The sequence below is a fragment of the Macadamia integrifolia genome, chromosome 9 (genome assembly GCF_013358625.1).
Source record: "Macadamia integrifolia cultivar HAES 741 chromosome 9, SCU_Mint_v3, whole genome shotgun sequence".
Lineage (NCBI taxonomy): Eukaryota > Viridiplantae > Streptophyta > Magnoliopsida > Proteales > Proteaceae > Macadamia > Macadamia integrifolia.
The window spans coordinates 24202530-24216230 of NC_056565.1; the positions used below are offsets into that span (position 1 = coordinate 24202530).

Genomic DNA, 13701 nt, shown 5'->3' on the forward strand with positions numbered 1-13701 from the left:
CATGACCACTATATAATTTTTGTGATTAATTAAGTATGAACTACATGTAGTACAACAAATTGTTGATGCATTGATCATCGTGTTCGGTGCTGAAAGATACTTCAATAAAGGTAGAGATCAGAAGGAGAATGTCGGTTACGATGGTCTGGGCATGTCCAAAAGAGGCCCTTGGATGCCCCAGTACGGAGGAGTGACCAGAAGCAAATTAATAGAGCTAAAAGGGCTAAGGGCAAGCCAATATTGACCATTGATGAGTTAATTAATAAAGACATATAAAAGTTAAGTCTTCCCAAGTATGACATCTAATAGAGCTGACTGGAGGGCTAGGATTTGAGTTGCAGACGGTTCGTGAATGGGATGCCCCAAAGGGTTTTTTTATTTTTTTAATCAAATACTTGCAGATCCATGTAGCCAATCCCATTTAGTTGAGATAAGGCTAAACTTTGTTGTTATTGTTGTTTGTTGTTGTTGTATCAGTAGGAGAAGAGGCAGACTTCTATTGTGACTGTAAATCTTGATAGAATTCTTGACAGGCCTGCTCTCTCTACAGTTTCAAGGCTTTCTTCTGTTTCATATGTTGATGGAAATGGGGGGAAACCACAAAAGTGGATCTTTCCATGCAACACCAAAAGCTTCATCCAAAGCTAGCTGGTTCAACTGCAGTCTCTATGAGACATCTCCATTTGGATGGAAGAGAAATCTGTTCAAGCGGACGAGAAACTGTTAAATCCCAAGAGCCCACTTCATTTAGATGATAGTTCTAACAGTTTATTGAATCACAAGAAACAGAGCTCACGTCAGGTGAAGTTGCTCATGACAGGGAGGGGTGGGGCGGGGGGTTGAGCAGGGTGGGTGGCAAAGGGGGGCGTGTGGCACTGTGGTTTCTCCATTCATCCAGCCACACACAGAGAAACATGAGGGTAAAAATGTCAAAATCTAATAGAACAGAAATCTTGAAATAGCTTCTACTCAATTTGATTTTAATTTCTCTAAAATTAAGTGCAAAGATCATACCAAAGAGAGCCTTAAAACCATGGATACGACTTTATTAGGGTCAACTGGTAAAACCTTCCAAGGAACACTTTATATTAACATTTGACCAACAAAAGGGATCTGTAAAAGGAGAAACCCTTAAGCATGTAAAGTGATTCAATGAGCAATTTCAATTAGAATAAGTAACAATTAAATAGCATGGGCTTCGTTTTTCAGTTTATCAATTAGTTCATCCACAGAGGAAACAATAACCCCAGCTTTCCTCTTTGGGGGTTCAGTTACTTGCAGTGTCTCCAAATCAGACTTGATTTCCACATTCAGATCTGCAGGAGTAACCTTCTTTATAGGCTTCGACTTTGCTTTCATTATGTTGGGAAGTGATGCATATCGCGGCTGGTTCAATCTCAAATCCGTGCTGCATCAACGAACAAAATATCTTAACCACATATGAACACAAGCGCAAACATTAAACATCCCCCATAAGTTATAGCAAGGTTAATAAAATAAAATTGAACTAAAACATGTAACAACAAACATTCATTTAGATCTGGTAAGAACCAAGACAAGTGGACCCCCCCCCCTTTTTTTTTCCACAAAAAAAAAAAAGAGGTGTTCAAAAAGCCTTTAACGAGAGCTGCTCATTTTGCATGCACGCTGTTTGTATTTGTACTGACATAAAACTTACGAAAAAGATTTCCTAAACCCATGGAGGACGGTTCATCCACCATCCTAGGGTTTACAAACCCCTAAAGGGTTTTAGTACCTTCCCAAAGTACCCTCCAGATACCCCCCTGTGCGCATCTCAAGCCCCACTGTGAATGGAATTCCCATTCACCGTGGACACAGGAAAACTCAGTCCTTAAACGTATCATGATTATAACATAAATGAAGAAAAAGTCGGTATCCTGCAATGAAAACAAGCTCCAAACGAAAAACACTAACAAGAATGAATTAAAGTAGAATAAGCTAAAACTCAAAAAAGACAATTCCAAACTACCTACAATCATCACTGTGTTACCTAATAAAAAATAACTATCATTACATGAATAATGAAAAAAAGAAACAAAAACCAGCACATGATTAAAATCAAGTCACATGTCACATATTAATAGACAGCCCCTTTTCAAAGGCAACTGAATGGCCTAAATTCAAACTTTTAAGCAAAAAACCAATGAAGGGAAGGCAAGTGAAATCAAATCAATATTAAAATGGAAATTTCTGTTATGTAACATGAGTGTATAATTAACACCAAAACACTTCCAAGTCTAGTTATTAAATTTTATTTTGTTCTGCAACCAAATCCCTTTGATTTTATAAGGAAAATAAAGATTAAATCAAAATTTTTCCAAACATAGTAAGAGTCTTAAGTAGGTTACAAGACTTCCTTTTTTTCTTTTTCCACTTCCCCTACTTCCTTTTAGTTGAAAAAAGACAGAGCCCCCAAACATGGTAAGAGTTTTAAGTAGGTTACAAACCTTTTTTTTTTTTATTTACACTTCCCTTACTTTCCTTTTACTTTTGCAAAAAGATAGAGCCAAGAGAAGTTACTTCCTTTATAGACACCCAATTCTGAAGTGCCAGCCACAATCAAACTATGAGTCTCACAATTTTTTCTGCTTCAGTCTTTGCTTCTCTCACTCCCAATTCTAGTACTGTTTGTGGCACATGACAATGCATGGACTGCGTTTCTGATCATTGCATCATCAATAGGGTAGGCTGTGATCAGATCGGGGACTTAAATTATCTACATCTGAATTTGATTCAATAATGCATTCATGTGATTCAGATATATCATTAAAAAAAAAGAAAAAAAGAGCAACCCAATGCACGAGGCTCCGACTACTGCAAGGTTTGGGAGGGGCAAGTGTGTACGGAGCCTTACCCCCTGCTTCACAGAAGAGGCTGTTTCCAAGTTCTGAACCTGTGACTGTGACCAACAGGTTGAAATAGTGCAACTTAACCGTTGTTCATTTAAGGATGATTTTCATTTATCATCCTTAAATGAAAATACATGGCCATAAGTGGGTTTGAACCTAGAACCCTCAAATTGTTAATATGCCACAAAACCACATGAGAACATTATGCATTCATAAACAAGAAGGATGTTTTGATAAGGAATAAACCAGTATAGCAGCCCAAGTTTGTGTATCATCTAATAGAGATGCGTATCTAAAAAACAAAAATTGGGTGGGAACGGGGGAGGAAATGAAGTGCCCTAGTTTCACAGGCATAGTAGTGGTAGTAGTCACGAGACTCACAACTCATCTACTATTTTTATCCCCAATATAACAAAATTTAAAGTCATCTAACTCCTTAGCTTTTTTACCCTTCTAACTGGTCTCTTGTATACAAGCTATGGTAATTCTTTTTCTTCTCATTATATCTATCAATTCTAAACTTTTTCCCGTTAAAGTTCCTATGTTCCAAGATGCTAATATAATCCTACACTTTGGACTAGCTTTTTCAACCACATTACCCATGCCCACTTGCCACCACAACCTGGTGCCGAAGCAGTGAGTTGTGTACAGGGGACCCCCTAGCATAAATTCGAAAAATATAAAGTTATAGAATCCATGCAAAAGGGTATGGCTAATGGTTTTAATTTACAATATCGGCCACCAACCTGACGCACCAACCCTTTTCCTTTATTCGGGCTTGGGACCAGCAGCATAAAACACTGGCAAAGTTCGTAGTAGTGGTAATAGTAGAGTTTATCCATATGAAAAATCCCATTTCAAATAAAACCATGTCAAACACTTACAATATGCCCTTCAAATTACTCAACTACTGATTTTTACCTACCTTTTTCTTAATCAATTGAGCAGAATGAATTATTTAAAAATATGAATTCAAAACTACAAAAAACATTTCCTTGCATCGACAAAGAAAATAAAAGAAACAAAAGGGGGATAGGGGTCACCACATTGTTGCAGAGCAGCATAGGACGGAAAGAACAGTTAGGAAGGAAATTCAATTCAGAAAATTTGGGGGAAACAACCTCAAAGAATTCATAGTGGGAAAATTACACTGGGAAATGTATTGAGAATGAAATATAAAATGCTTGAGGAAGTGAAGCAAAAATGTCAACAAAGCATATTTGGAATGAACAGGAAATGCAAGTAATGTTGTTTCCATAAGTAGGTTCTTTTACCACAACATAATTTAGGTTTTCTTTGGCTACTGAACACAGTAATCCCAAACAACCATAAAGATTTCTTTCTAGGTTTATTTAGTTTTTCACATAGCATGATATCTTGTTCTAGCTAGTAGAAGTGTAAAAACAAAAACAAGTCTGCTACTTTGAGCTCTCTTTTGTTGCTGTTCACTTGTTTTGGTATTGACAGGATCATTATCCCTACCAGCATTGTTAAGTTGTTATCACCTCTCATTTATGTTGCTTTCTACTTCAATACTATTCCCTTTTCAGTGTATTGACTGTATTCTAAACTGCCATCTTCTGCTTCTTTAATCACTTCTCCAAACACTTCTCAATTTCTTTTTGCCTTGGCTTCTGTTAACATTTTCCATCCATTTCCATAATGTTTTCCTTCCACTTCCTGAATGGTCCTTGCGTCTTTCTTCTGTTTCCCTCTCTGATAAACTACAGGACTACATACAGATAGGAATCAACTATGGTGGCACTGAATTCCAGGGGAGTCTGGATAAGATGAGAAGCATCCAACTGCTAAAATATCAAGCACCTTTTAAAATACTCTCCCAAATTGTTAAGAGTATCAACACAGAACCAGTACAGTTATTTTCTTCAAAATCCAGAACAGCATTTGTCATGTTTTGGGGTTAAGGAAAGCATATCAGAGTTAAGAATATGGATTGCCTTGAAGCCCTTTAATCAATGGAGCTCAAGAACATAATACACAAATGTCTCATTTTTTGGGTTCCAAAAGGACTTCCAATTTCTCTCTGTTGCACCTTGAAAATATATTGGCCTGAAAATAGACATATTCTTCCAATTTTACAAACCAGAAGAAAACATGAAATTAGAATTGGAGGGTTCTGACCACAAATGATGGCCTCATGGCCCCGTGATTTATCATTTTTCTACTAATCTGAGTAAAAATGCTCTTGGAAGCAAGAAAAAATATTTCTGGAACAAAATCCACCTAATATCACTGCTGCATATGTTTTGGAACAACTTGTTAAAGAGGATTTTATTTAGTTACCAGAGGCATAAGTTCTAAGGTTCTGAAGGAAGGATGATCAAAGCTAATACCACTTGCCCCAAAGACAAAAAATAAACAAGTGCAACTGGCATACTGAAACAGGTAAAGGAATCTGATATTTACGTGATTACTGCTGGTAAATCTAAGCACAAAGTCTCAAGACCTCCATCCACCTCCCTGTCCACTGTTGCTATCTGCTTCTCTTTGTCAAGTACAACCTACCAGAAAACAACAAAAGATGATAATAAATTATAATACATATTAAAAGATGATAAACCTAAATGCTGTCAACTCCAACAGCCCATTGCATTTCAAGATCCATGAAGCCCAAGAAACAAGAATGCAGTAGAAAGAACTTCAAACGAAATTTGCTGATCCATAAACTCTGAGACACAAACAGAAAACACCGAGCACATTAAAAAACACTTACAGATGTCCATAAAGACTTATTTCCTGCACAACAGGAGAATTTCTTATAAAGAACAGGTTCATAAGGCTTTGCCAAGTGAAAACACATTATCAAGCATCTTGTTTAGAATAAAAGGATCTTGGAAACAGTGCAAAGCATGGCTCATGACCAACTTGATAGGTGCCCCAAGATTTAATATGCATTATTTTTCCAAAAATTTAAGTGATTTTTCAAAATTGCCCTCATGCTTTCCCATCCTTATACTTCTTAGACAGGTTTCCCCAACAATTTCTATTGTTTGACTCCATGGGCTGGTCCAACATTGGATGGCCTGGATTAATGATCAGGTGGACTAGGTATTATGAACAAAAAAATGAGCAGCAAATGAAGCCACACAATCTGAGAAACCACTCCTCCAAACTGAAAGATATTTAATTATTCACGCCAAATCATCAAGTATCCGAAGTTTCAAACCAAGCATGCAGAAGAGCTTTCTTTAGTAACTTAGTATTACATGTTCTTCATTAACAAATGGCAAAGGTCTGAGAAATACAACCACAATAGTTTCACAATTTTATATAATAATGAACCTCTGCTAATTTATACATATAATGAGATAATATTATTCACATCCCTTTTTTCCAGCACAATCCTATCAACCTTCCAACTCCAACCCCCCCAACCACCCCCCCCCCAAAAAAAAGAAGAGGTTGAAAGCAAATAATTAGTAGGTTGAAAATGAAATAGGTTGGATGCAAATAACTAGAAGATCAAAACTGCTTCTCTCTCAACTCTCCAAGCATGTAGCAAACTACAAAACCTCAAGGGCAATACTTAACAGCAAACCGGGTAATGATGATCTATCTTATCCATCTAACCCGTAATTAAATTCCTTTTGCAACAATTTTCAATCCTACACCGGCCTGTAACTGAACTGTAAAACCATTTAATAAAAAGTAGATTCTACAGAACCCTTACAATTACACGCAGTTATGAGGCATCCAACTGCTTCTGCGAATGTTTTCAGCAAGCATATTATTGCTGATTAAGAATGTAAGCAGTTGCAATGGCAGCCAAATAAATCATAAAAATAGGTCTAATACTTCAAGGCGGATAGCGGGGAGGCGTGATCCTGCCGATGAAACCTTTGTACTGAGGTTCGATCTGCTATGGTGGCATTGGGACGACCAACCTCTCTATTCGGGAATGAGGGAATGGAGCTGCGATTACCACTTCTATTGGGGTTGCCGCTGCTATGGCAAGGGAGGGAGGGTAAACCTATGTGAGTTGTATAGGTGCTGTTTTCACCCCACCTTTACGACCAAGGGATGAAATCTTTCTCCGAGCGGGGGGGGGGGGGGGGCATGATCCTGCCGATGAAACCTTTGTACCGAGGTTCAATCTGCTATGTGAGATTGGGACAACCAACCTATATTCGGGAAGGAGGGAATGGAGCTGCGATTACCACTTCTATTGGGGTTGCCGCTGCTATGGCAAGGGGGGGAGGCTTTCAAGGGTGGAATTGCAGAACAAATGTCCAATATGCTCTATCCGAAGATCCGTACCAACAATTCTTTCAGCTCTTCTGCACTTACTGGTTTTTGACTTTGTCACCTTCAATGTTTCACATGCAGATTCTTCATTAAACCATCAGTATCACTGTCTCAATATTAAAAAATCATTACATTTCTCAACCAGTAATTACTCTCCTCTGGGATGATGCACCCAGTTTTATGACATAATACCTCATGAATCCGATCTGTGCCCTCCATTAAGTGCCATTCACAAAATCCATATTGAGAACATGTCCTAAATTTAGCAGCCGGTAAGAATTGGGGATTGCATTAACCACCACATACTGTAGGAGCTGATAAACAACTATGTGCTATGATCAATTGTAAAATTGTTTCTACAGTTAAAAGTGTTTAGCTACAAAAACCTAGTTAGTATGAGCAATAATAGATTCTGCTCTCAGTATTCTGTAATTGATTGAAGTCCTTATAGATCAAGTGAACAGTCGGTGCTTAAGTTTCTTTAGCGCAAACAAAATGCAGAACAAATATGCAGCACGAAGGGAAGATAAAATCAAAGCTAAAAAACTATTTCAAGGATCTTCTTGGCTTTAAACACCCCCCCCCAAAACACCACAAAAAAAAAAAAAAAAGAAGAGACTTTCAAAAAGGAAAACAGGCATTTTGGTATTTAAATTGTGGATGGAAATCCAACCTTCGAAGCAAAAGTACCCTGCGGCCACTTGAGCAGCCCAGCCACCATTTGCCCTGTTTGATTGCAATCATCGTCAATGGCCTGCAAAAGAATACAAACAACCACAAGCAGTAACCCACAGCATGAGATTCGGCAAGTAAAAAGATCTCCAACAAAACCGATACAAGTAGGAAGAAAGCCCATAAATTCAAACTCACAGACACCACAGCAACCGCATCCAGAGTCTCACAGACCCCCCCCCACACCCCCCAAAAAAATCTTTTTTTTTATGACTTCAAAATTATAATATGAAATCCCATCACAGCAAAATATAAGCTATTAATTGAAATTTTCAGCACCAATTCCCGCAACCCAAGTACAGTAATTCTATTTTTAAAGGTACGTTTTCTTTCGAAAGTAACTCAAACCCCATTTCTCGAATTAAAAAATTCATTCAAAAGACAGATTGATGTACCTGTTTACCGAGGATGAGGAGCCCAGGTTTCTCAGCTTCGACGAGCGCTTTTAGAATCTTAGCGACGGAGAGAGGATAGAGTTGGGAGGGAGAATCGACATGGATGGCCCTATCAGCTCCCATGGCGAGTCCCGTCCTGAGAGTATCAACGCACTGGGCGGGTCCCATGCTGACAGCGATCACCTCCGAAGCCAATCCCGATTCTTTGATACGAAGGGCTTCCTCCAGAGCTATCTCACAGAACGGATTCATCGACATCTTCACGTTGCTCGTTTCAACACCGCTCTAATTTGTTTTCGATTGCAGGCATCCATGTTCATTCAATTCAATCAGGAAGACGATCATGAATTGATAATGAAAGACGACTTACAATTCAAACTTAGGTTTGGGTTACCTTGTCGGGCTTCACTCGTATCTTGACGGCGTAATCGATGACCCGTTTTACAGCAACCATTATCTTCATCTTTGATTCTGGACAGTTGGGGCAAAGCAACGTAGCTGAAACCAGAAAGGAGAGAGCAGAGGAGACAGAGAAGCGGCCAAGTGTTGATGTCAATCATGGGTCATGCCTTGATGGATGGATAGAGAAGAGAACAGAACAGCAAATCGTAAATATCGACCGTAATCAGGGGCATTTTAGTCAAACAGATAATGGATGAGACTGCCATGTCAGCAATATATATCCTGAATCATTTGTTATTTTTTTAATTTAAAAAGAAAAATAAATACATAAAGCATCAAGGACATTAATGTTGTCATTATATATTGGTAAGCATCGCTTTTTTTGGCATAGCTTTGTGAGCTATATTTGTCAAAAGAACAATCACTTCATTGGTACGCCTTGGGAGGCCTAAATCAAAAATAAAGTAGAAAGAGTGTTATAGACATCATTTAGTTGAATTTAATTTTAATTTATAGTTAAAAATAGTCAACTTAAAAGGTTAAAACACGAGTTCCAAGAGTAGAATTGAGAATGAAGTTTTCATTCTGTATATGCCCCATCATGAATTAATAACAGCATCCAATCTCCAAAAGAGTCCCAATTGTTTCAACCAAGTTATCGAGATCCTATAAGTTTAGAATGAAATTAAATACAAAAAACGAAATAAGAATAAAAAATCGAACCGATTCAATTTTATTTTGATTTGGAGTTACGAAAAACGTATCCAGTTTCAATCTGGTTTCGATTGTACATTTTGTATCCTAAACTGAATTGAAACCATACCCAAATCAGTTGACACCATTGTTCACAAGGGTTTTGGTGCCAAGATCTTTTATAGTAGTTGAAAACTTTTACCATCCAATTATATAACCAAAAGGAATATTTGGATCTGTTGCAATAACCAATCCTATGGGATAAAGAACATAATTCAACCATAAGCTGCCTAGATCCCTGAATCTCCCTGCCTCTGCTAGCATGCAATCTATTCTGGTTTTTACTTATTTCTTACTGATTAAGGCTTACTTTTACTGTATACAATACAGAGGTTCTATTTGTTTCTATATGAAATATTGAAAAATGTTTTCTGGACTGCAGGCATGCACAGCTTTTATTGGCCAAGATCCTGGTTTATGTGATTTTGAATTATGGCTTGATAAGCTAAAATTTCTTCCAAATCTGGTTGAATGCTTGGTCAAAAAGGATTATAATATGAATAGGCACAAACTTGACATCAGAAACAGCAGAATCATAAATAAAATTGGTATTTACAATGAATCCTGAATCAAGCCTATTTCCAGGCTTTGAGATATACTCAAACATAAGGCTTTTCTCATAGACTTGCTGTTACTGTTTAAATAAATAACATGAGTAGGAAAAAAAAAGGAAATTATGCACAAATGGCCCATCAGGATGTAGCAAGAAAGGTGGAAGCTCAGATTTTTGGCCCCAGCAGCTGAGACACTTCCTCTCTATCAATATCAACCTTCATACTTTCCAGGCACAGTTTAATTTCCCTCAAGACACTGCTTGAGAAGATCTCTGAATTTCTCTCACCATGTCTTACTCAGCTTCTTCGAGTCTGGAGCGTATCAATTCAGGGCTTGCATTCTTATCAACACTGCAGCAAACACCCATAGAAATGTCACAAACTGCTTTAAATTTTCTTTTAGCCATTGAACAGGGAGAAATGTTATAAAATCTACAATAAGTATTGTGGATACAATAAGCATTCATTAAGCATTTTAACATAAAGGTGAGGTTTCATATGACGCTATCGTGCAGTTTTGCAGCAATAAGAGGGGAGGGAGCTGAATCATCTGTCTAAGGGGGTGCATTTATTGAAGAGAGTGTGAGGTCCAAGGGTGGGAAGTGAGAGGGTATGCACAAGAATCTGCACCCTGGTGTTGTGTGCTTTTTTCCCGTGTTATAAAATCTACAAACGAAGGAATCTTCACCATGATTCAATACAATCCATATGGTGCAGGATACACAAACTCACAATAGGAAATGATCTAACACTTGAAGTGACTTACCGGATGAGGTAATCTCCACTAGATGCCACCTTTTTGGAAATCCAATTGGGAATTAATTCCTCTAATAATTTCAACTGTTCTTCAGCTTCTCCTGAAAAGAGAAATCACGGAAATTTAGCTTAAATGAAGCTTCAATTTATCTTCTAATCTTCTTTTCAATTATAATAATCAACCTCTTACTTCTATCAATTACATCACAATGGCTAGCAATGATCTTGTGCATTAGCTCTTCCTTAGTCATAACAGAACGATTAATGGACTGAAATATGAGGAGGATCATGTCAAACATCTTAGGCAAGCCTGCAATCATCTGTTGCCTCCACTTTGCTTGTGATACACGTACATCCTGCTGCTCCATTGCCTTCCTCTCTTTTTCTCTTATCTGCAAGGAATCATGTTGGTTATAGCCTTCACTTATATCATGGAATCAGAATTAAGGTAAGCATTCTCATAAATGTGTACTATGAAGCACTTCAAAGGAAACAGAAGCTACAAAGTTGACAGGGTTATAATAAAATCAGAAGAAAAAAAAAAAAAGAAAATAATTAAAATTAAATGGTAACTATATCAATTTAATCAACCTACCCTTTTAGGCATGTGAATAATCCAAGGCAAATTAAAGAAACAAACCCATAAGAAGCTTAGTAAGGACTTACCGATTTCAAAAGGGCCTCTGGAAGAAAATCAATAACATCCCTATCGACTGATGGCCGCTCCATCACATTTAACTCATCAACAGGTTTTTCATTCTTTACAGGGGAGTCAAACTTCAATGACCTAGTCCGTCTTGGACGCTTTGTTAATTTGTTTGGTGTGTTGGAGTCATCATCTGGGCTCATATGACATCTCTTTGGTGTCTGTAATACTGGAGTAATACTCATCAGCTTGGCAGGAGTTGAGGAGAGCTTTGAGGGAGTACACTGAATGCCAGCAATTTCATTGGAAGAACATTCTTTGGGGCAAGAGTTTGATGGTGGCAGAGCAGGAGGCTTGGGAATATGATCAGATAATTTTGGAGACTTTGACAGTGGCAGAGCAGAAGGCTTGAGAATATCATCAGATAATTTTGACAAAATTTTCTGCGAAAAGCGTTTCTGGAAAGACTTTGACAAGTGAGACGCAACTGCTGTCGGCTGGGGAAGAGCACTAGATGATGATGTCTCATCAGTTAATGAGAGTTTGCATGCAGTGACTGTGCTTGAGAGTACTTTCTGTTTCGCTTGGTTGAAGGGCTCTGGCAATGTTTCCTCCGGAATTTCATTCCCCTGCAGAAGATTATAATATCATTAACTCAACATATCACATGTTATAAAAGAATGAAAGAAAAAAACAGTAACCCAACTCTTCCGCCTCCAAGTTTATAAAAAGAAGGAAGCTAACTTAATTGATAGAATATTAAGAAAGTTCTTCAGAGAGGATACATGCAACTAACACTTCCACTGAACCTAACAATAAACCTAATTTACTATTAAAAAAATTACAAAAACATAAACCTAACTTGATTCCTGAAACAAGGTAGCCTTTATATCAACAAGACCAATAAAAGAAAAAAAGATAAACAAAAATGCATTCACAATAGTATCTAATTATTACTAGAACATTGGATTAACCATACTAAGATCATTTGGACAGCAGAAACAAAAGAAAATAAGTTAAATCCCCAATCCCGAAGCCGCATGTTTGCAGATATCATAAGACAAAGCAATCAAAGCAACCACACGGCAATTACAAAAGATAGTAAATCCCATAAACAATAGGCAGGTGACTCCTTTGAAAGACATGAAGAAGTAAATAACCAAAGTGTACCTCAGGATGAGTCTTGAAGAAATCTAAAATCCGCTCACGGAACACCTTCCTCAAACATAAGTACCCAGTTCCCTTTTTCTGCTTCTTATCATTTTTGAAGGCATTGGGTTGCAAGGTAACTTGGAGCTCCGGCTTCATACAGAGAGTTCGTTCATCTTGCAGTAGAACCTTCTCTATCAAAATAGCCTCAGGCAATATGTACTTTATTTGAGCTAAATGGGCATAAGAAAACCTCCTGAAAAAAGACAAGTAAAACCATCAAGGACAGAAGCTCATAAGATCATAAACTAGGGTTTACTCTCTTCTATAACTCAATAGTATAAACAAACGTGATCTTTACTGAAGAAAAAGAAGGGGGGGGGGGGAGGAGTGGAAAAACAATAAGAATATAAGATCAAAAATAGGGATCCTCCATCCCTTCTAGGGGCTCCACTGTAGGAACAGAGCCTACCTATCTGTTAAAGATTCGATCTTTGAGCAAATGTTCGTAAATGTAGACATCGAACCCTTCAACCGAAGCAGCCGAATTGAACTCTCCATGCTATCAAAGAACTCACCCAGTAATTCGTACCTGAATCCCCAAGCAAACAATAAAAATCGGTTGATACTCGGAACAAATTAAATCATATTGATTTCAATACTAAGAACAGTGACAGGGAAAAAGGAACTAGGGCTTTACATCTGGGGGAGCTTAATGGATCCTTCGCTCTTCGAAGATTTACTCACTGAACCAGAACTCGACTCTGGCCGCTTTTGTCTTTCTGCAGGCGAAACATTTGCATTCGATCTGATTAGATCTTGTCGATCAGAGAGGCCTTCTTTATGCGACGTCCGGAGCGCTTGGGCAAACTCCTTCACTTGATTCACTGAAAACGCAACAGTACCTCTGTTTTGGGATCTCCGAGGGGGCCGTGTCGGCTTCTCTGGAGTTTTCAAGCTCCATGGATCTTGAACCGATGCTTGGATTCCATTGAGCAAAGCTGATTCGGGGTCAATGTTCTTGGACTTGAAGCGATCGAAATGTGATGGTGATGGTTTCGCTTCCGATGCTTCGTTGATTGTTTGGGAGAACCTTGCGGAATCCATTGCGAGAGATGGAAGGAGGGAAGCGGAGATCGGAGAAGGCAATACGAATTGGCGGGAGGCCGATGTCAGGT

At 38.2% G+C, this 13701-nt stretch overlaps 2 protein-coding genes across 2 annotated transcripts; both read right to left on the reverse strand.

Moving 5' to 3' along the window:
* Positions 1 to 1020: 1020 nt before the first annotated feature.
* LOC122088161 (electron transfer flavoprotein subunit beta, mitochondrial) lies at positions 1021 to 8839 on the reverse strand. Its single transcript, XM_042657326.1, has 5 exons — positions 8658 to 8839; positions 8264 to 8548; positions 7810 to 7890; positions 5298 to 5392; positions 1021 to 1408 (listed from the first exon to the last, which is right to left on the reverse strand). Exons 1-5 carry the CDS (start codon positions 8724 to 8726, stop codon positions 1183 to 1185), a joined length of 756 nt encoding a protein of 251 aa, XP_042513260.1. The 5' UTR covers positions 8727 to 8839; the 3' UTR covers positions 1021 to 1182.
* A 1091-nt stretch (positions 8840 to 9930) lies between these two features.
* On the reverse strand, positions 9931 to 13699 carry LOC122088468 (CDT1-like protein a, chloroplastic). The gene is made up of 7 exons (XM_042657748.1): positions 13224 to 13699; positions 12996 to 13115; positions 12545 to 12779; positions 11395 to 12003; positions 10919 to 11120; positions 10739 to 10829; positions 9931 to 10323 (listed from the first exon to the last, which is right to left on the reverse strand). Exons 1-7 carry the CDS (start codon positions 13628 to 13630, stop codon positions 10266 to 10268), a joined length of 1722 nt encoding a protein of 573 aa, XP_042513682.1. The 5' UTR covers positions 13631 to 13699; the 3' UTR covers positions 9931 to 10265.
* Between the last annotated feature and the right edge of the window lie 2 nt (positions 13700 to 13701).

What these genes read in the sequence shown, in the direction of transcription:
- LOC122088161 (XM_042657326.1), bottom strand. Translation starts at nt 8,726, where the DNA reads ATGAAGATAATGGTTGCTGTAAAACGGGTCATCGATTACGCCGTCAAG. An exon ending in AGGGTACTTTTGCTTCGAAG is followed by an intron (nt 5,393 to 7,809) that starts GTTGGATTTCCA and finishes GTTTTCTGGTAG; the next exon opens with GTTGTACTTGACAAAGAGAA. An exon ending in GATTTACCAGCAGTAATCAC is followed by an intron (nt 1,409 to 5,297) that starts GTAAATATCAGA and finishes TCGTTGATGCAG; the next exon opens with CACGGATTTGAGATTGAACC.
- LOC122088468 (XM_042657748.1), bottom strand. Translation starts at nt 13,630, where the DNA reads ATGGATTCCGCAAGGTTCTCCCAAACAATCAACGAAGCATCGGAAGCG. An exon ending in TCCATTAAGCTCCCCCAGAT is followed by an intron (nt 13,116 to 13,223) that starts GTAAAGCCCTAG and finishes TTGGGGATTCAG; the next exon opens with GTACGAATTACTGGGTGAGT. An exon ending in CAGAGGCCCTTTTGAAATCG is followed by an intron (nt 11,121 to 11,394) that starts GTAAGTCCTTAC and finishes GATTCCTTGCAG; the next exon opens with ATAAGAGAAAAAGAGAGGAA.